The sequence below is a fragment of the Plodia interpunctella genome, chromosome 16, assembly GCF_027563975.2.
Source record: "Plodia interpunctella isolate USDA-ARS_2022_Savannah chromosome 16, ilPloInte3.2, whole genome shotgun sequence".
In the NCBI taxonomy this organism is placed as follows: Eukaryota; Metazoa; Arthropoda; class Insecta; order Lepidoptera; family Pyralidae; genus Plodia; species Plodia interpunctella.
In genome coordinates this window covers 4,662,983-4,684,790 of record NC_071309.1, presented here as the reverse complement: position 1 = coordinate 4,684,790, position 21,808 = coordinate 4,662,983, and the positions used below count along the sequence as shown (strand labels likewise).

General features: G+C 37.5%; 3 protein-coding genes across 4 annotated transcripts; 2 read left to right on the top strand and 1 right to left on the bottom strand.

The window, feature by feature from the left end:
- The first annotated feature begins 288 nt into the window (after positions 1-288).
- Positions 289-9,904, top strand: LOC128676284 (condensin-2 complex subunit D3-like). The gene is made up of 21 exons (XM_053756312.2): positions 289-1,019; positions 1,119-1,279; positions 1,486-1,605; positions 1,913-2,056; positions 2,276-2,351; positions 2,439-2,605; positions 3,025-3,210; positions 3,791-3,952; positions 4,438-4,590; positions 5,046-5,224; positions 5,803-5,962; positions 6,269-6,398; positions 6,608-6,688; positions 6,800-6,934; positions 7,222-7,396; positions 7,618-7,767; positions 8,081-8,220; positions 8,577-8,792; positions 9,033-9,106; positions 9,199-9,336; positions 9,451-9,904. The coding sequence occupies exons 1-21, from the start codon at positions 368-370 to the stop codon at positions 9,655-9,657; spliced, it is 3,606 nt and encodes a 1,201-aa protein (XP_053612287.1). The 5' UTR covers positions 289-367; the 3' UTR covers positions 9,658-9,904.
- A 187-nt stretch (positions 9,905-10,091) lies between these two features.
- LOC128676285 (ATP-dependent DNA helicase Q5-like) lies at positions 10,092-18,263 on the bottom strand. The gene is made up of 11 exons (XM_053756313.1): positions 18,125-18,263; positions 16,905-17,551; positions 16,657-16,762; positions 16,377-16,537; positions 15,538-15,728; positions 14,903-15,124; positions 13,094-13,289; positions 12,453-12,662; positions 12,061-12,220; positions 10,504-11,952; positions 10,092-10,303 (listed from the first exon to the last, which is right to left on the bottom strand). Exons 1-11 carry the CDS (start codon positions 18,216-18,218, stop codon positions 10,197-10,199), a joined length of 3,543 nt encoding a protein of 1,180 aa, XP_053612288.1. The 5' UTR covers positions 18,219-18,263; the 3' UTR covers positions 10,092-10,196.
- On the top strand, positions 18,107-21,802 carry LOC128676292 (DNA polymerase beta-like). 2 transcript variants are annotated; one of them, XM_053756324.1, is made up of 6 exons: positions 18,107-18,247; positions 19,496-19,936; positions 20,209-20,331; positions 20,439-20,607; positions 21,004-21,193; positions 21,644-21,802. In XM_053756324.1, the coding sequence occupies exons 2-6, from the start codon at positions 19,509-19,511 to the stop codon at positions 21,736-21,738; spliced, it is 1,005 nt and encodes a 334-aa protein (XP_053612299.1). In that variant the 5' UTR covers positions 18,107-18,247; positions 19,496-19,508; the 3' UTR covers positions 21,739-21,802. The 2 variants fall into 2 exon arrangements, with proteins under 2 accessions (XP_053612299.1, XP_053612300.1); XM_053756325.2 differs by lacking the exon at positions 18,107-18,247 and adding an exon at positions 18,841-19,021.
- The last annotated feature ends 6 nt before the right edge of the window (positions 21,803-21,808 follow it).

The following is a 21,808-nucleotide window of genomic DNA, read 5'->3' as shown; positions in this document are numbered from 1 at the left end:
AGATAGTGACAATTTGACAAGCAAGCAAATTCATCATCATTCAGCCTGCAGTAAGCTGGATGAATAATGACGACTGCACAACAGCGCACGCACGAAGTATTGCTATCTCTTTCGCTTGCTATGAAAATGAAAAAGTACGTAGCTACGCGATGATAACTAGTCCATAGTCCAGCAGCATATTTCAGAAAGGGCTCCACGCGCCGATCCGTCCAGCAGCTCCAGCCCGTCCGTAACAGTCAGTCAACCTGATCATTTAATCAGATCGGGAAAATAAAGTAGCGTTGTTTACAGCTGTCAAACAATTGTAAATATTTCACTGTGGAGTGAATACATATTATTGAATTTGTATTTATAGGCACTATACACAATGGAAGTAATTAATGAACTAAACAAATTAGATCTAGACAGTCTTGATGAAGAATGGATGCAAGCAATATACTATGCAGAGTTTCTTGAATTTGGTGAAATTCCACCTGAATATGAAAGAGTCTTGGAGTCCATAAACATTAAAAAAGTTTTTCACAATATAATGAAATCAATTGATACATGGCTGAATGCGGAAAACTCAGAGGAAGAAAAGTCTTGGACGACCCTTTCTCACCAAGTTAACCATCAGAAACTGTTAGCACTTTTGGCTTATTACATTGATTATGGTGGTAAAAATGTCCATACATTAGAGTATAGAAATAATACATTGCTATCTTCAAGATTATACTTTAAGCTATTATCAATTCCTGGGTACAAAGCCTACCACATATATCATTCGCAATTATTTGCACATTCCCTAGTTTGCCTAAGTTTCCCCAAAGTTATGTGTGAAAATGAAGATAACTACTTCAACACAAGGGAGCTTACTCGTGAAGTTAATTCAGTTATTAGAGAACTGCAACATTTTGTACTGGATCTTAGAGCTGTTATTGAGAAGTTACATTTAAACCCCACAGATATGAATTTTGAGGATATTCTTAGTAATCTGGTTGATATCACAGGAGGTGCTATTGTAAATAAGCTCAATGTTGGTAAGTTTTTGCAAAACACAACTGAATTTTTTGAAACCATATATTAAAAAAGCAGGCTTAGTAAGTAAATAACTGTATGTTCACAATTTTCTTTTCCAGATAAAATTGATTTGGCAAATGTGTCCAGAGTAATATATGAAATGATAGATATTTTGATATGTGACTCCAATAGAGATGTAAATGAATCAGCTATAAGGCTATTATTCAAGTGTATTCTCCCTAAACTTGTGGCAGCTTCTGTGGATTGCAGAAATGCTAATGTAAGACTGATTTACTAACACTGATGAGTCTGATTTGTTAATTGTCAACCCGAGTTTAAAACAGTAACTATTGTTAGTTTTACATGAGTTTTGTAAATAAAAATCCATTACTTTATATTTACTCAAATTTTACTTCAAGAAAAGTTGTATAAAAATAATTAAATCAATAATTTAGTTTTTATAGAATTATCTTTCCAATATTTCAGAACTTAGTCCGAGCTTCCTATGTTACATATTCTGGGCTACTCCTCACCAAGTATGGTAAGGCAGCATTGCCTGGATATATTGTACTATTACAGCATCTTTGTTACACCTTAGATGGTTTGGTTAGTATATTTATCAAATAAAGCTTGTTACTCAATACATACTTTTTTGTATTCCTATTGTAAGTAATAGTCTTTCTATAATTACCATAAATTAATTTAAATTAGAAATAGAAACATATTTATTGTGTATATGTAATATGTAATTTAGTATTTTTAATATGATCATATTTTTTCAGTCATTACATTTTTTTATTATGAAGTTTGTAAAACACCTATTTTTAACTGACGTCTAATCTTGTATAAAAGTATTTTTATTATCCTAAATCTATGGGCTATATTAATTTTTCCTCACATTATTTATCATCAGGAACGAGCAGAAGTGAGGTCGGCGCGCGTGTCGCTTGTGTTTGGCTTGATGAGTCTACTACCAAAGAAGTCATACAAAAAAATTGTCAAGTGGCTTCTTACATTGTCAACTACTTCTAAAGTCTCCCACAGACAAATTGCTATGGTACTGTATATTACAATCCTACTAATATTTAAAAGGCGTATGTTTGTTACTTCAGTGGCGAGTGACAGCTAGATTTATATATTTCTATTGATAACTTTTCTTTACATCTTAGTGTGGGACAGTTAGTGGCTTTCCTCACCTATCTCATAAATCAAATTAAAAAAACTTGATTACTATTTTTGTCTATTTGTAATATAAATGCATTATTGTTTTTTTCAGGAACTGCTAGCAAAATTACTGAGTAATGACTCTGAGGAACAAAAGCCAAAAGGGACAACAGATCTAGTGAATCCAGGTGAACAACAATTTATCATGTTACGTCATTATAAATGTAGTGTGCAAAGTGCGAAAGATTTAAGATACAGTACAAAAAATATTTCAGAAAACCCTGAACAAGATAAAGGAGACAAGCCAGAGGGCGAAGTAGCCAACAATACTGAAACCAGTCAGACAGAGAATACCAATGAGGAAGCCGAGCCCGCCACGCAGCTCGCACCCTCCACTGACGACGACAGCAGCCAGGAAAGCCAACCAGCTCCATTAGAAGAAGTATATCATATTTTTCCACAGCTTAATGACATTTGTACAGTTGTGCGACGGTCTTACGAATTTTAATATAGTGAAATTGCCGGCCGCGTGGACAATGCAGTCAGTCACCAAATATGAGATAGGTACTATATATGCTTTATTTAATTTTATTTAAAATGTATATTTTTTACTATCTTTTCTGATGTGTCAAAAAATGAGACCTGTGAGGATTTCGTTTAATTAATAGTCAGGGTCAATACCCTGACTATTAATTCAACGAAATCCTGTCTTGTCTTGTCTTAAAATTGGTATCAATATGCCAATTTTCTGTTGACACTGTTTTATTTTTTACAACTATAAAACAAGGTCGCACTTGAAAACCATAATCGTAGATCATTAAAACCATGCAACGGATTTTGATACGACATTCTCCTTTGGAGGATATGACAGAGGACGAAGTGGCAGGCTTGCTTCGGCAGCGCGCGCACACGGTGCCGCACCTGGAGATCCTGCACGCCGTGTACGAGCGCCTGCACGACGTGTCCAGCACGCTGCGGGCCCGTGCACTCGCCATACTGACCGACAGCCTCGCCTCCGAACATGAGCCCTTACAACTAGCTGTCAAGGTGAGATAGGGTCTTGGTTTACAATATTTTATTACAAGTTTGTATTTACTTACAATGTTAAATGTTACTATGTTGCAACTCAATTTTGAAGCAGATATCTTTAATCGATGGAACTGAAATGTTCTATACATGTTTATATTTTTTGGATAACAACGCATTATTATAATTTTGATATGCATAACTTGATGGTGCGCTCAGGATCGGCTCTCGATAAGGGAACTCTTCAACGGTTTACTGCGCAAACATGATTTCAATAAAATCTCTCTGACGACAGTAAAAGTTTATGTTAAAAATTGTGAAAAGTGACATTAGACATACATAACAGTTTAAATATAAAACTTAAACATTTAGGTACATTCTTTATTCTAAAGATTTTTTCCATCAAGCAGGTGGTCGGTCATAAAATCACAGTACTGATTGGTAGTAATTAATATATTTTGATGATGTTATGAAAAAGCTTGAAATATTGTCTAAGTAGCTACTATTTAAAAAATACTTTAAATATTACTCTTGAAATATTGTCTAGTAGCTATTATTTAAATAATCTAGCTATGTTAACAAGCATTTCCGTGTATATTAGGAACTGAACGCGGCGGGTCCGGAAGCGGGCGCGGTGTCCCGCTTGCTGGCGGCGGGCGCGCGCTGCGTGTGCGACGAGCGCGCGGCGGTGCGGCGCGCGGCTGTGCCGCTGCTGCAGCGTCTGCTGGGGCCGCCGGCCGTGCCCGCCGCACAGGACCTTCTGGTATACTCATATACTCGTATATATATGTTTTGTCACTTTATATTTTAAATTGAAGAGAAAGAAACAAAACATATGTTGGCTTTGTTTTAACTTTTTTATGAATAACATGGACAATCTCTCGCTCATCTAAACTTTCTCTTCATTTCTTCCTCAGCCTTTTTCAAATAAAGGTTAGCTATATGTGTTCTCAAGTCCCTTCTGTCTAATGGCTCAGCTGCGCTCACTGTCCGGTCTATTCTTGGAAGTGCCACAGCCAAGATTTAGCACATTATACCAAAATGGAAAATTTCATTTATCGTTCTTATCACGAGATATATATTTTTTTTCACTTAAACTAATATTATTTGAATTCATTCTTATCGTGTTAAATCGCCTAGCAGACTTACGAAATTATATTTGATACAAAAATTGAAATATTGTGAGTCGCGAAACCCCATCAGCCTTTTGAATCCGTCTTTTGATTGCTTAAAAAAGAAATTGTTCAGATACTGGTGGGTCTGTGTCGCGACGCGAGCATCCTGGTTCGCTCGGCGAGCGTCGCGGCGCTCGGCGAGCTGCTGTGCCAGGCGCCGTCGGACGCCTTGTTCGACGCCTTCCTCTCTGGACCCATGCACCAGCTCTCCGACCCAGAAATTAAGGTAACATTACTGAACATGATTCTTTATTTGAAAATGCTGGCAACTGAGACATCTTTTTGAGGGCGCCTAGCCGCACACTAGCGCCAATTTTGACGACCTCGGTGGCGCAGTGGTAAAATGCTTGCCTGTGAACCGAGAGGTTCCGGGTTCGATCCCCGGTCGGGTCATGATGGAAAATGATTTTCTGATTGGCCCGGGTCTTGGATGTTTATCTATATATGTATTTGTTATAAAATATAGTATCGTTGAGTTAGTATCCCATAAGACATGTCTAGAATATTTATACTAAAGTGTTTAAAATTGTAGTTGCATTATTGTGTATTGTTGTAAATGCGCAAATATTGTTTTAATAATAAAAAAAGATTTCATGACAAGGTTTTCATTTGTTGATTAATAAAAAAAATATAGCGCAATTAAAAATAAAATGTCACGCGATTTATCCAATCATCGCACAGGTACAAGATCAAGTGGTGACCCTACTGCAGCAGATAGTGATCTCGCGCCTGCAGAAGTACGACGCGGGCGAGGAAGACCCCCTGCCCTGGATGTTTCTGGGCGGAGTGACGCGGCACAACATGAGGAGGCATCTCATGAAGGCTTGCTCACTGCTAGCTAAGACTGAAAACCCTATAAAGTATGTTACACTCATTAAAACTAAGTTAAGTATACTATTTTCAGCCGCAATCACTTTTTAGTGTTTAATTTACACAAAATGAATGAATAAATCAAAATATGTAATTTTATGTCATGTTTATTGATCATTGATTGTTTTCATTTAATTAAACTAAAAATGCTTTTTGACTCCGAAATCATTACTTCGCGGTCATAAAAGTTTAATATAAAAATATAAATATTGTATTTTAATGAAAGCTTCTGATTCAACTTGTTTTTTATTTTTTTATGTATGGCTTTACTCAGGGAGTATTAGCCAAAAACAGGTTTGGTGAATAAAGCGCAGGAAACTATCTATAATATCACGACAATGTGAAATAAAGCTATTTTAAGTAAAAAATCAGGAGTGGTTTTAAAAAAAATAAATATAAATAAACTACACATAAGCTAACTAGATACCACTACTACAATAATAAATTATTATAATTTAAATAATCACAAATTATTTTGTTAATTATTGAACTATTTAAAGACGATTCAATTTGTTGCAAATAGCCAATTTCATCTGACATTTATTTTTATTCTATGGTCTTTGCCTAGCATCCGCACCATAGACACGCTGAGTACCCACCTGGGGGTGAAGGATGACGCGCGTGACCTGCAATGTCTCGTGTTGCTGACAAGCGCCGCGAAGCTTGTCAACTACTCCGAAGTAGGCTTCATCTTGGAATATTATTACAAACTGACAGACGACACTAAGGTATGTTTATATTGGCAGTGCAATCATCTTCTTTTAGAATGATTATGGCTATTTATATAATGTGACACCTGTATGTGGCCACGCTCATCGCTATGTCGTTCCTCCATGGTACCATAGAGTAGACCATGGAGTCCACCCATACTATTATTAGAAATGTGAAGCTTTTTTTTCGTGCTTCTACCACTTTCGCGCCATTTTTGGTGTTACATAAAGTTACGTGTTGTCACGAGCAGAACCAAACAACAGCTAGTTAGCAATATTGTCTGATTGTATTATCACTCAATACTTTGTAATGTGCTTGGTCAGGCCCGCGACTGTCGGCTGCTGCCGCTGACGCTGGAGCTGCTCAGCTCGTGGTCGCGCTGGAGCACGGCCGCCGCGCGCTCGGAGCTCAGGGAGCACCTCGTGCGGAGGCTGGCTGCTGCGCCCACTGACGGTAACAACACAGCTGACCAACCCCCTGCTCATTATATACCTTGGCTCACTTAGAAGATGCTCAATAGGCTGCAACTAAATTATTAATCTCAATCTTCTAAAAAATGTCAAATAGAAGTCGAAAAATTTGCTGTTATGTTTTGCCAAACTCGATAATATAATCATAATTACGGTATATTCTGAATAGTGATAAATGATATGTCATTGCAGATTGTAGAATAGCGTCTGCTGCGCTAGCAGCACAACTCGATCCAACCAACCTGACATGGGCCACAGAACTAATGCAACTATGTGAGTATGCTATCTTCTTGAAGAACCTATAATTTGTATCCGATTTAACTTATGTGGCTATTCTGTAAACAGTTGTTCTCCTAAAAATAAATAAAAAGATGTTGTATTCAGCGGAGTCTCGCGCCGTGTGGGGCGGCTCAGTGGCGGAGTGGGTCCGCGCCGCCGACCTGTCGCTGCATGCGCCTGCGCCGCCGCGTCCCGACCTGCTGCGCCTGTTCCTGCGCGCGCTGCAGCACCCGCCGCCAGGTGACTGTACATAATGTTATGTGCAGCAGTGACTATACAAATGTGCTTTACCTGAATAATATTTGACATACACGCATGTCCAAAGCAGGCTGTCGTTTTAGTCGCTTATATTTTTCGTCTTTTTCATACAAATTAACTAATGGAGTTAGCGCTAGTGAATTCGCCTAAATTTTAAAGTTTGTGTTGTGCGCGAACGACAAAATGTTTGAAAGCTAACCTATCGCAACCTCAATCGTGGCCATCTTATATTGCGTGTTGCACCATATTTAATAATGTGTTTGTAACAGAGTGGGACGAGAGTTCACTGGGCGCGATGGTGGCGGGCGCGGGGCGGCTGTGCGTGCGGTCGCGCGAGTCCGCTGCGCAAGTGGCGCCCGCGCTGGCCGCACTGCTGCAGGAGCCGCAGGCGACGTTAGCGCCGCGGCTCAACGCTCTGCGCGCGCTCACTGACATCTGCACCAGGTGAGTACTGTAGAGTGGGGAGCGAGCCCACTGCGCAAGTGGTGTCCGTGCTCTCGAGTAAAATTTTGATCATTATAGCTAACATTTTTTTATTAAGTTAGCCCTCACTGCAATATTTGGTTGTAAAAGCAAATTAGCCTAAAAATTTAACCTCTTAGATACATTTACATTATATCTAATGTAAAATAATATATAATGATAATATGTTCCGTGTCTGTCAGATACACGTGCATCGTGGACCCGCTGCTGCCCGCTATCTGCGGCTGCCTAGGTGTCCACACCGCGCCGCCGCTGCGTCGCGCAGCTGCGCGTGCGCTCACACGGCTGTTACTCGCCGGCTACTTGCGACTGCGCACGCCTCTGTATTACACGTAAATGTCTTCATTATCAGTATCGATCGTTTGTTACTTCTTCACGCTCTATCTACTCAACCAATTTTCATGAAATTTTGCATACCTACATGTACTTAGTTTGAAGTATGGAGAAGGACATATATAGACATACTTTTCATCCTGGAAAATTTACGTGGAGATGCCGCGGGAAAAGCTAGTATTTAAATAAAAGAAATTGATAAAAATAGGCCAGAACAACATCTTATTGTAAAAAATATTGTAAAAAAAAATGCGGCCTTATTGTAAAAAAATCTATTATTTAAAAAAATAATTGTGTATTCAATGCGGCCAGGTTCTGCGCGTTGCTGGCGGATGACGACCACGACGTGCGCGAGCCGGCGGAGTACTACGTTACCAGCTGCCTCTCGCCCGACACCATCTACCATCACTTTGTGGACTGCGTACTACACTACAACAGCGACAGACAGACAGGTTAACCCAATATTTTCTAAAAAGCCGGTTGTTTTGCTTTTATACCTTACCAGTGTAAAATATAACAGACTAATCTAAGGAAATTTGAATTTAGTATGCTGGATAAAGATGCGACGACCAACTTTTAAAAAAATCGTTTTCGAAATGGACGCCGTGGACAAACGGCCTTGTTCTTTTTTGACGGATTACCCCCGCTACTCTATTCACTGTCCCACGGTCCACTGGGTACGACTTCTTGACTTACATTAAAAACAAACAATTACAAATTTTAATCAATTGCCATCTTCATCAAAGGTCTTCATACATATGATAATATACAATATTTAATTCCGTTAAAAATCAAAATTCCCCCCCAGAGAACATATCGTTCGACGCCCGTCAGCTGATCTACGACGTGATGCTGCAGCGGCTATCCCTAGTGCAGAAGCTGAACGTGCAATGTCGGCTGGCGCGCGAGGTGCTGCAGCACGCGGCCGACCAGTGCGACGAGGTCGACGACCTCCCGCCGGGGCTCCACGCGGCGCTGCTCGACACCATCACGCTGCTCTGCGGCGTGCGCATGAAACTGCCCAGTACGTTTTAGTTGCTCTGTTCTGCGCTAGGAGGCGCTTGAATTCATTGTCCCGTATCACGGTGTTCACTAGTTGATACCGACATTTGTGATATGTGCTTGTGATTCCATTTAGCACTCCATATACCGTAGGCAACAATAGCATTCCCAAGGAGGGTTGACGTCACAGCCCTGAATGCAACCAAAGAGATTTTCGACAAAGTGTAGATTGTCATTTTAGTGAATGTATGAATCGTTACAGAAAAACCACAAAACACGGGCGACGCAGACATAGACGACTTACAGGAGCGTGTCACCACGAATATAGTATCACATGTAAGTATAATTATTTGTTTCATGTTTTACAGACAGTATTTTTTCTTCCTTACTCTTTTGCTCTTTCTCATCGTGTATCTCTTACTCTGTAGAAAATGAAGCGCACGGTGGCGGAGGTGCTGGTGCCGGCGGTGCTGCGGCTGTACGCGCGGCTCGGCGCGCGCGGCGGACAGCTGGCCGTCTACCTCGTGCGCATCGCCACCGACCTGCTCAGCGACTACCGCCAGGAGGTACTACCATATTACGCAATACGCAGACTGGAAAAGAATAGCAACGGCGGACTTATCCCACGGAGGGATTCATGGGATCCGCCGTTACTAATGTTTTTTTTTTACCTCACCCAGATCGAGGAGCTGATCGAGAACGACGAGGAGTTAGTGGTGCGCATCCAGCAGTTTCAGGAGAACATCGGACAGGAGCAGTCGTTCGGCAACAGCCGCAACCTCGTGACCAGGTCGGCGCCGCCCGAGCCCGACACGCCCCGCGCCCCGCGCCGCCGCCTCGCGCGCTCCGCCGTCGCGCCGCCGCGCAAGCGAGCGCTCAGAATATAGATTGTACAATTCTTCTTCTTCGTGTCGACTTTAATTATACATTAAGATGTTTAGGAGGTTTGGGTAACTGGTTAAGAATGTCTGTCAATGATGGTCTCGTGTTTGTAATAAAATAAAATTGTAATATATATATATATATATATATATATAATAAAACTACGTATTTTAAGTGCAAATGGCTAAGCCAACAAATATCTAGATATTATGAAGATACACAATGAATTATATGCAATGTTTTGGTCAATATATGTTTTTAAATTGAAAGTGTCTTATTATTTATAAAAACACACATTAAAAACATAAGAATATAACAAGGTTAAAGTTGAAAGGCAGTTATAAAGTTCTGTCACATACATGTTTTAATCTTGTCTCACTGAATTCAATACACAGCCTTATTCTTATAGATCCAGGACCTGCTTAAAATAAGAAAATAATTAAAAAATACAATACTTTTATTAAAACAATTACGAGTATAACAATATGACAGTCATTGAAAGCTGTCATGCAAATAATAAATAAACTATTATAAATATAACAAGTTACATGTCTTTGCTTAAATTTAACTTAACTACCAAGTCACTTTCATTTTCAATCTTGATTTCCTTTTTGAAAGCTTTCTTAAGCAACATGTTAATAGCTGCTTCTTCTGTAACAGAATTAAAAAATAGTAAAATTAAATATACCCAATTTTTCCATTATACCAGATGGGAAATATTTTTAGGCTACAAACAACGATGTCACAAACGAGCGTTCTTCGCAGACGTGTCGCTTTTTTAACTCACTGAATTCAATACCATAAATAGAGAAACGAATAGAATTCTAGCAAATTAATATGATAAAAATTACCTGTGACTTGTATTGCAAGCAGCTGGTGAACGATGTGGCGAGCAGTTATTTTAAACAGATCCCTACTGCTAATCTTTTTGTGTTTGTAGTACGGCATCAATAATTTCACTACCAATTCTGCGAGATCCACTTTTTTCGCTCCAGTCTCTTTTTTATTATGCTTTCGATCTTTCCCGCCATCTTTCCTTTGACTAGAAGTTTCTTGATTCTCTTTATGTTTCTGATCAGTTTTACCTTTTTCTTCAAAGATCTTTTCTTCTGTATTATATTTTTCTTTGCTGTGTTTTTCACCCTTGTGATGTCTTTTGTGATGACCATTCGAACCAATAAGGTGTTTAGATTTTTTATTCAAAGATAAGCTGTGTTTAGATTTATCACTGTGTTTATCTAGGTTGACGGGAGAAGGATCTTTGATCTCTAACATTTCTAAATGTTTAGGTTCTACAGAACTTTCTAAGGGAGTCTGTGGTAATTCGGAAAACTTTTTTAACTTCTCAAGAACATCTTCTGCTTCCTTACTCAGCCTATGCGCTTTGTCCAATTTTTCAATCTCAATAATTGGGTTAATTGGTTCCTCACTACTATTCAAACTTTCCACATTATCAGATTCTTTACTTTCAATATTTTCCGATTGCTTTTCATTTTCATTTAAATGTTTAGAATCATCTGAGTATTGGATGCTCGATTTAGAGGATTGCTGAGAATTGTCCATTTCGTTCAAATCAGTAAAAATGTTTTGAGAACTTTCTGTATCATCAATAATTAATTCTTTTTCTGACTCGTCAGATAAATCATTACTCGCCTTTTTAATATCGCTCTTCTCATGAATTTTGCTCTTTTTAGCGTGTGATTTTTTATGTTTATCAGATTTATCAGACTTTTTACTATAATGTGAGATCCTATCTTTACTCGACTTGAAATTAATATTTTCGTCGACTTTTACCTTTTTCGGTAGCAATTCCGGTTCGCTGTCGGATGATTCACCGAAAAGCACTTTTATTTTTCTTTTTGCCGTAGGTTTAATGTTCTGGAGATCTTTTATTTCTTTAGTCTTGTTATTTTCTACTCTATCTTTTTTGGCTTTATTCTTTTCATTACTCTTTACACCTTGCAAGGTAATGTTTATTACAAAAGATCTTTCCTTACTTTTACTTTCATTGTCATAAAGTTTTAAAGTAGTTTCATTATGTAAGTCTCTCGAGCTGTCTGCATCCTCTAATTTTAAAGTGGTGTCATCACTATGACCGAGATTTTCGTCTATAATAAGGCTGCCGCCATCGTCGTCACTCTCTACTGGGGTGGAAAGAGACGATTCCTCAGATGCTTTTTTAAAGAAAGTTTGTAGTTTTGTTTGTGTTAATATGTCTCTTTTAAATGAATTCGCTTTTCTTTTGGTTTCCTTGTCTGCTTTAGACAAAGCTCTTTCTTCATTTTTACTGGTTACATTGGCTAAAATAATAATAAAAAAATATTTAATCATTGTCAATACATTGGCCTAGAAAGCCCACATAAGAAAGTCCACATACGTCTTATTCAATCAAAAACTCAATAACTTACCAGATGCTAACTGTGACGCTGTGACAAAATCGTGACATCGTTCGCTCTTCTGTTTAGATTCAAAGTCTTTCACAAATTCGCCAAGAGTGTTGCGTTTTTTCGGTTCAAACGTTTTGAGCTTTGGATAAAGGTGATCTTTGCAGGACTTTACTGATGATAACTGAAACCAAGTTTTTTTTTTCTATTTAAAGTTTTAAAAATACCTATCGCAGCTTATACACCTCTATAAGCTTGTTGAGCTGAATGTTTGTCCCTAAATCTCGCCTCAACATGAAGACATTTAGATGAAATATTATTTTAGGTATGTATTTTGTATATGAACGAACTTGGATCAAACACAATATTTTTATTCCAAAAATTGACAATTTAATAAAACAAACGTATTCCCTTACCAATTTAGCAATAGCTCTTCTATAGAGACTGATAACTGTATTACTGGAGAAAACTTCATACTCCAATTCGACTGCACATTGTTCGACGTCGTAGCGCGACAGCGGCTTATCCGGACGCTCGGTTTCTACCGAATTAGTTAAATTATTGGTAAGAGCGTCCGTGAGTAATGAGAGGTAACCTTCTCGGCCTGCGACTGTTAAGCCATTCACCTATAGAAAAACAGACAATTATGTTAATACAAAATTATTAAGTATCAGGGCAGATTATAATAATACTATTTTGTCACATCAGTGAGACACAGATTTGATTAAATAAATTGTTATTAAACCTGCTATTTAAACGGTTCCTTGTCTGTAGGACTATGAAACCCTTAAAAATCATGTCTGTGCAGAATTATTAAAGAGTCCTCGCTGAGAGCCGATCCTGGGTGCATCAAGTCATGCTTATCATAACAATGTGTTGTCATGGACTCTGAAGCGACGAAGCTGTTTTGTTTTTTTTTTTTTGTTATTATATTATGACTGCCAGTAAGTAGACTGACAGGACTACTGGATTTAAAGATAAGAGATTTATTTTTAAATAGCGCCTTTGTAATAATTTTTATCATGTAATATTGTAACTTCACTTCAGTTTCACTCACTTTAGTTCCAGTGCTACTAGCGGCCTTGCATTTGGAGTATTTGGCTGATTGTTCGTCGTCTTGTTTCTTGTGGTCGTTCTTCTTCCTACTGGCGAATTCCTTCTGGATCAGAGTGCGGGTCTCCTCGGCCACGCGCCGCCGGCTGCTCTCGCCGTCAGATTCATCACTCGCCACGCCGTAGTACGAGTCCATTTCACTTTATGAAAGATATTTATACTTCAACTTCAAATATTACGAGGGCTGCTATTTATGTATCCGGAATAACAAAATTAAACAAACATATATTATTACATATGGATTTATTGTTTCTCGAAGTATTCTCCGCGATGATCTATGCACTTCTGCATACGATGAAACCAATTTTCAAAGCACTTTTTCCATTCTGATTGAGGTATGTCCAAAACGTGTGTTTTGAACGCATCAACGGCCTCTTCGCGGCTCGAAAAACGTTGACCACGTAATTTATTTTTAATGTTTGGAAATAAATAAAAATCATTGGGTGCCAGGTCGGGGCTGTACGGCGGATGACCCGTCAATTCAATCTTTTGACCCTCCAAAAAATTATTTGTTTCAGCCGACTTGTGGCAGCTAGCATTGTCGTGATGAAGTATGATTCTGCGTTGTGGGTTGTTCTTTCGTATTTTTTCAAAGACTTCTGGCAAACAAATGGTGGTGTACCATTCAGAATTGTCCGTTGATACCAAAAAAACAAGCGACCATTTGCTTTAAAGTGCTTCTCGCACGAACAACTTTTGTTGGATTCGGTTCATCTTGAAAGACCCACACCGTTGACTGCTGTTTAGTTTCAGGGTCATAAGCATAGATCCAGGTTTCGTCACCTGTGTAGATATTATAAACAGCTTTTGACGTGCCACGGTTGTATTTTTTTATCATTTTCTTACACCAGTCGACACGAGCCTGTTTTTGATCTACGCTCAAGTTGTGCGGAATCCAACGCGAACAAATTTTTTTAACAATTAAATGTTCGTGTAATATCGCGTGTATACTCGTCATACTAATGCCCAGAGACGCCTCTATCTCGCGGTATGTAACATGACGATCTTGCATTACTAATTGTCGCACAGCATCAATATTTTGTTGTACCACTACCGATTTAGGACGACCCTCCTTAATTTCATCCGTGAGCATAGACCGTCCACGTTGAAATTCCTTAAACCAATAATACACAGTGGTTTTCGATGGTGCTTCATCTCCAAAAGTTAAAATCAGTTGTTCGATGCACTGTTTTTGAGTTAATCCACGCCGAAAATCATAATAAATCATCGCGCGAAAATGTTCACGAGTTAAATCCATGGCAATGAAGACAAGCTATTTTCAAAATTGGCGCCAATTGAAAAAAACAAATGACAGGGACATGAAAAATATTTATTCTCTAGCCGAAGAGTTCTATTTTCAAATGTTGTAATTACTTTTTAAATATTCTAGAATTATTGGCCAGTTCCGGATACATAAATAGCAGCCCTCGTATAACGGTAAAACAAAAATTAAACGCAAGCAAAGATTGGGTGTAAATTATTTTGAATAGCTATACCTAGTAGTCTCATTTTAAGTATATAATGGGATTAGAAGACTTTAATGGGCACATTGCCCATGATTGAGAAGATAATGTTGTGGTAACTAAATTAAAAAAACCGGCCTCAAGTCGAAAACTCTCGATTTTGAAGTTAAAATCATTTGTAAACAGTATAAAATTCGTAATTATAAAACTGATCAAAATGTTTCCTTTTTTTATTTAAATACCTATGGGTATGCATTTTATAGCCAGTCAAGTAGCCAGTAAGCACTCACCGGCGCTGTCCGACGCGGCCGCCGCCGTACATGTCGGCGGCGTCCAAGTCAGCGGCGGCGGCGGGCCCGAAGCCGGCGCGCTCGAGCTGCACGGACATGGCCCGGCGCTGGTGCTGCTCGAGCGCGCGCCGCGAGCCGCGCTCGTCTGCGCACGCGTCGCAGCGGTCCGCGCAGCGCGGCGGCTCCTCGCCGAAGTACTCCGCGAATGTTTTGTGACGACATCTAACGTTGCAATAACATAATACTTTATGCTGAACTATTTTTATATTAAGCTCGACTATATTTATTGATAGTCCTTATCGACCAGATAATTAACAGTCTTATTTATGTAAATCGAAACCAGAAGTAGAAACATATTATGACGCCTGGGCTACGAAAAAATATCTTTATTGCCTATTTCTATTTAGCAAGGTCCATGCAAAATTCATCATGGCGATAAACAAATAAAGCATGGACCTTGCTACTATCGAATATAGTTTTAACTTTGCCTAATCACTTTTTATTGCAATTTAGAAGTATTGAAAGGCATAATTAATATTTGATCTATTATTGTTAATGATAAATAGAAAATATCTTTGACATAATCATTTTGTCGTACAATTTTGAAAGTTAAAAAAATACTATAAATCACTTACTTCACTTCCTCGCAGTATTTCACCATAATTTCGAAGCTTTCGTACCCGTTTTTACAACGTTGCTTTTGCTCAGGTGTCTTCGCGCGGCCCAACTCCGTCTTGAGCAAGAAGTCTACAGCATTTCTCTCCCTGATGCAGTAATAGATTCGACAGAAAGCCGGCTTTCCATCTCGACCTGCTCTTCCGGATTCCTGAATCGTGAATGATGAAATGTTTTTAAAACTCACAAGTTACAACTTTGTTCTCTGATCAAAAAAAATTTTAGAATTAATTTTCAAAGTTGCAAGATCCTGCACTTAATTTCTTTTTTGGAAAGAAAATACTTAATGAATAATAATACCTACTTATTCATTATATTTTTTAGCTATGCTACATAAAACCCCTTTCTTTTTCACCCTTGCTCAACAATTTCGCAAAAATCATACTAGCATTTTTTGTTTCCTTTTATTTATTAATATAAAACCTTAAATCTTGTGACTTTTAAGAATAAATTAAAATTATTGTTGTTAAATAAATGCAAATGCAATAAATTATTATTTAAATAACAATTTAGATTAAATTATGACATTATTATTATTAATATGTCAATAAAATCTCTTTTTCTCTTTCTCTTATGTGAATATGTGAGCATTTCCTGTTTCTTTGTGTTTCAAAGCATTCTTGACTGTCATGTTGGCTGTTCTGGGGTGTCAATTAAATTTACTATGCCCCCAAAATGAAAATAAATTCCACAACCAAGCCTGCCATACGGATGTGGCATACGAGTTGAGCAACTCTTGACTCTGTCTACCCCGTAAGTTAATAAGGCGTGATAATGTATGTATGTATTTAATACAAACCTGATAATAGGCAGCAACGTTCTGTGAGAGCCCCCAGTGCGCCACAGCCCGCACGGTTGCCTTGTCCACACCCATACCAAACGAGACTGTGGCGCACACGCACGGATACTCGCCTTGCGACCATTGTTCCTGCACTTTGATACGGTCAGCAGATTTCATACCTGTTTTATAGATTGATGTAAAAAAATTGTTCATAAAAATTAATTTTTAGGCAGATGGACAACTTTTGTATATGTTGAAATTTGTGCATAAAATAAATTAAAGAATGACATTGTTTTACCTCCATGATATGCTAATGAATTTAGTCCTTTTTTTGTTAACATATTTGCTAAATCTTCTGTTTGCTCACGTGTCCGGCAATAAACAATAACAGCATTTTTGTCTTTCTGGAAATATAAAAAATATATTCATACATATATTAATTATTTACTATGGCATTTAGCAATTATAGGAAATCCATGAAGAATTTTTATATGTGGGTTTATTAGTTTTGATAAAGATATATTGCTAATTGCTATATATACTTACAGGTTTGACATTTTCTTGTGCTCCTAAACATTTCTTCAAAAATTCCAGCAAGTGACCCACTTCATCTTCAACACAATTTTGAAAAATAACATCATAAAATAGATTTCTTCTGAAGCTTTGAGTTTTATATTTGGCAACAGGTTGCAATAGCTTGAGGTTGGTGAGAATATCAGCAGCCACTTCCACACTGGCTGTGGCTGTGAGAGCCACCCAAGGTACTGACTTGTATTTCTCCCTCAAAGATCCTAATTTCAAATAATCAGGACGAAAATCATGGCCCCACTCACTGACACAATGTGCTTCATCAACAACAACATAAGACACTTTTTTGTACTTTATCAGATGCTCAAACAGTGACTGAAATGTCCCAGTGGCAGCCTGTTCTGGAGTTACATACAGAAATCTTGTATTGGGTCGCACACTCCTCAAATCATTTAGGACACTTTCTCTGTCTTTTGTAGACATTTTTGAGTTGATAGATTCAGCTAGAATCTTGTGCTTCGCAAGATGATCAATTTGATCTTTTATTAGAGCCAGCAGCGGTGAGAAAACAATAGCCACTTTGCTATCCTGGAGCATAGCAGGTAATTGAAAGCACAAAGACTTTCCTGAACCAGTTGGCATTGACACATAAACATCATGAACACCTAAGGGGAAAAAAAATATATAGTAGGAATAATAGATAAGATGTATTATATAGTATTGGATATGTTATATTAATAATGAACTAGATTTTCCTGTGGAACATAGCTGCCTATCAGGATAAGATATATCACATTATTTTCTATACGTATTTACAAAATTAATATTTACTAAGTGGAACCGTTAACATAGTGGTTAGTATAAAATAAATTTATTCTTTTAATTTTAACTATGTACCTATGTATTTATATACCTTGTAATTATAATAGTAGTATTGTAATTATAATAGGTCATTAAATTGAAAGAAAATTTTACTGTAAAGAACTTTACTTTTTACGGTACTTTACTTTTAACATACGCCATTAGGAAGGCTAATCTCTCCTACAACAACATTAAAAATTGTATTAAATTTATCTAATTTTAAACGATCAATTTCAAAAGGTACATAGTAGTGACCAAACTGTCATAACAAACGCATATAGCGCGCAGCTGTTCTAAATTTGGCCGCCTTTTCAACCAGACAAATTTTGTATCGAAATTAGATATTTGCAATAATAATTATCATCATTTACACTTACCCCTTGCAATAGCTCTTACAGCTTGTTCTTGAAGTTCACTTTTAAATTTTCTGTGGCCAAAACACTCAAATAATTTCTGAGTCAAGTTATCCATCGTCACAACTTTCACTCACTGTTAGAAAGGTAAGTTTTTTCATTTCACAATCTTTACGTCGAAAAAGATACTTTTTGTGGTAAAATTAATTCAGGTAAAGTCTAATTTAAACATTTTTATTGGTACCTACCTATTTATTACTAAAACAACCTCAAATCAAAATAAATCTATTTCATTATTACTTTTTTATGCTCGATTGTACAGCAGGCAAAAATGTTTATGTCCATACAGCCAAAGCATTTGCAGGTCACGCACACTTTCATAGTAAAAAGGTCAGAGGGTGGTCAGAGTCAGAGGTACAAAAGGGTAAAGGTACCGTACAAAATCATAATATTCGTTGGATAATTAAATAACAGACCATGGATTTCATAAGTACTTTGGAGTGCCTACAAATTCCATGTAACAGACTCAAATTAAATCCTACTGATATTATACGTAACTGTGAAAGTTGGGATACATATACATGTATGTACTCGCATACGCGAGTGAGTGAGATGATGACACTAGGTAGTTTCTCGTCTTTGTGATACTCCGTGCGTACTGTCCGTATACGAAGCATGAAGGGTTGTTACTACCCATGAGGTAGCGATTGCTTCAAATTATTTTATGCGGATGAAGGGCAATAGTAGGCATCGTGCTATAAAATCCATCCATGATTTCGATTAAATTTGGGATAACATAGGGATTTTTATCCCGGAATCAGGCGCAGTGCTGAACCAGATTAACCCTTAGGCTAATTACGAGTATGTTGCAGCCTAGGCACGAGGATCTGGGAGTATTGAAATCGTACAATCGCATGCACTGTAATCATTGTTTTTATGTACCTAACCTGAATATTTCAACTTTAGTAGTATTTTTTCAGTCTTTCGTCGGTCTACTTAGACCGACGAAAGACTGAAAAAATACTACTAAATAAATGACCTGCGAACATAAAATTTTTTGAAACCCCTGAGGTATATCTAAATCAGTCGTTGGCGCAGCGAATTTCAATTTTGTATTGGAGAAAGATTTAATTTGAATATGAATATATTACTCTTGTCTTAATAGGTATATATTGAATGGATCTAAATGAAATTTGGTACACACGAGCCGTACTTCTGTACTTTTTTTTTATCCGGAATTTTGAGCTAGCGAAGCCAAAGGATCACAACCAAATATTTAAGTATTATATTAGTAAGATTTGCCTTAGGCCTTACCTAAACCTCTGCGCTTGGGGTACAGCGCTAATAAAATACCCATTAAACTATTAGTACAATAAATAGCTTTTTCCATTGCAGGACTCGTGTAATAATGAGCAAACGTAAGAATCCATCGGGTGCTGGTAACTTAAATGCAGACTTTTGTGATTTTCTCATGGAGTTATCTGAATACGAGAAAAATGTTTCGCGTAACATCCATAAATTTAACGCATATAAAAAAGCTGCCGGTGTATTAGCAGCACATCACAAAAGAATTGAATCAGGAGATGAAGCCAAGAAATTGAATGGAATTGGAGACAAAATAGCAAAGAAAATTGATGAATTTCTACAAACTGGCAAATTAAGAAAATTGGAAACTATACATCAGGATGAACAGGCTAAAGCAATAAATTTGCTGACGCGTGTCTCAGGCATCGGACCCGTCAAAGCTGCAGAACTCGTTAGAGGTGGAATCATTTCCATTGATGGCTTAAGGCTCAATTTAGATAAACTGAACCATCATCAGATAATTGGATTGAAGTAAGAATTATACGTAAAATAAGGGAGTCATATTGTGCATTTAATTCCGCCCGTCTCTGTCATACAATAATTTAAGTGCACAGGAGTAGAAAGAGTAAGAGTCACCCAAAGAGCTACTATAGAATTAATTAGATCTTTGGAGTCACGCGTACCGTATCACACCGTGTCACGCACTGTGTGTGACCACCATTGCGTCGGAACGGAACGAAGCGAACGTAGGAAGGTAGTTTGGCTTTTATTTATTTATCCTTACATTGCTATAATTTTTACAGACATTTCGAAGATTTTGAAAAGAAAATTCCTCGATCAGAAATGCAAGAACTAGAGAGCAAGTTAAAGGAAATTATCTTCGAAATGGATTCAGAATTCACAATAACAATTTGCGGGAGTTACAGGTTTGCTTTCCTATTTGTCTTATCTAGATATTTCTATATATGTTACTGAAAAATTGTTAATACAAATAATTTATAAAATAAGTAACTAAGTACATACTTATTCTTAGACGGGGTAAAGCAGAAAGTGGTGATATCGATGCTCTGGTGACCCATCCCAGTCTAAAAGTAGGCGAGGGAAAGAAAAAACGAGATGCGACTCTTTTGAAAACTTTGGTGGAGCAGTTAAGAGAAAGTCTGGTTACAGATACTATATCAATGGGAGATACTAAGTTTATGGTAAGAAAAAAAGTTAAAGCATACTGCTAAAACATACTTTAGCTGAAAGTACTACGTAGATACGTATACATTGAATTACTTGAACTTATTGAAATTGAAAATTATTATTATTTATTAGTAGTATTGTTTAGTACCTGTCTGTCAAGAAAATGAATAAATTATGATGATGAGCTCGCTGTCTCCTATTGGTTGGCAACACTGGGTGTTTATTACCCAATCTTGATTATTCTATTTGGTATTGCAATGGCAAAAAAACATAGTCCCAAACTGTGGTCATAAATAAGTTTTCTTCACACTCTTGAAAGATTTACTTCTCTCAAACCTTTTTCGCTTTAAGAACCAGCTGGTTATCTCGGAATGCAACGTTATATTTTGCATGCCTTAAATACGCTCTAGGGGGTCTGTCGCCTCTCGAGCGAGTTCCCGTACCGCCGCCTGGACATCCGCCTGATCCCGTGCGAGCAGTACCACTGCGCCGTGCTGTACTTTACCGGCAGTGACGTGTTCAACAAGACGATGCGTGCGCACGCGCTCGAGCAAGGCTTCACGCTCAACGAATACGCGCTGCGTCCCGTCGGTGTTACAGGTACTGGCTGCCTTTAACTTAAAACATAATACCAGCTATAAGTACACTATCGTAAAAAAATACCGAACTTTGGCGGTTTTCACATACATAACAATAATGATACATTTTGGGTTTTTTATTTGAAGTAAAAAAAAAAAAATAGAAACTATGCAATGCACGTTCATTCGCCTCGGCATCTATAGTTCGTCGATAGTGTATAGCCGGCATAAAAAGTATACATATTTCTTTGGTGAACGATTAGATTAAATACCTCTTCAAACTGTCTATAACTTTCTTAGTTATTCTTTACTTTCTCGCAGAAATTGCACAATAATATTTATATTTGTATTAGTATAATTTCAATCTTTAATATTTGATATTGGGAATTTCAAATATACTAACTTCTATATATTATTGTACATAAAATTAGACTTTTGAGGAAGCATGCTTAAGCATATCCAATTGTTTTAGGAATTCCAGGAGAGCCAATCCCTATTTCATCGGAACAAGACATATTTGACTACATTAACTTTCCATACAAAAAACCAGAAGAACGTAATATGTAATATCTAAAACAAAATAAAACTTTAATGAGTATATATATTAAGAAATAAGATAGAATCCCCATGTTTGTTT

Bases quoted from the DNA above. Each gene is read 5' to 3' on its own strand.
- LOC128676285 (XM_053756313.1), bottom strand. From the start codon at position 18,218: ATGGATAACTTGACTCAGAAATTATTTGAGTGTTTTGGCCACAGAAAA. The intron at 12,221-12,452 runs GTAAGGGAATAC...ACTTGGTTTCAG, and splicing joins GAAGAGCTATTGCTAAATTG to TTATCATCAGTAAAGTCCTG. The intron at 11,953-12,060 runs GTAAGTTATTGA...TTATTATTTTAG, and splicing joins AGCGTCACAGTTAGCATCTG to CCAATGTAACCAGTAAAAAT.
- LOC128676284 (XM_053756312.2), top strand. From the start codon at position 368: ATGGAAGTAATTAATGAACTAAACAAATTAGATCTAGACAGTCTTGAT. The intron at 2,057-2,275 runs GTACTGTATATT...TGTTTTTTTCAG, and splicing joins CCCACAGACAAATTGCTATG to GAACTGCTAGCAAAATTACT. The intron at 2,352-2,438 runs GTGAACAACAAT...AAAATATTTCAG, and splicing joins AACAGATCTAGTGAATCCAG to AAAACCCTGAACAAGATAAA.
- LOC128676292 (XM_053756324.1), top strand. From the start codon at position 19,509: ATGAGCAAACGTAAGAATCCATCGGGTGCTGGTAACTTAAATGCAGAC. The intron at 19,937-20,208 runs GTAAGAATTATA...TAATTTTTACAG, and splicing joins CATCAGATAATTGGATTGAA to ACATTTCGAAGATTTTGAAA. The intron at 20,608-21,003 runs GTAAGAAAAAAA...AATACGCTCTAG, and splicing joins TGGGAGATACTAAGTTTATG to GGGGTCTGTCGCCTCTCGAG.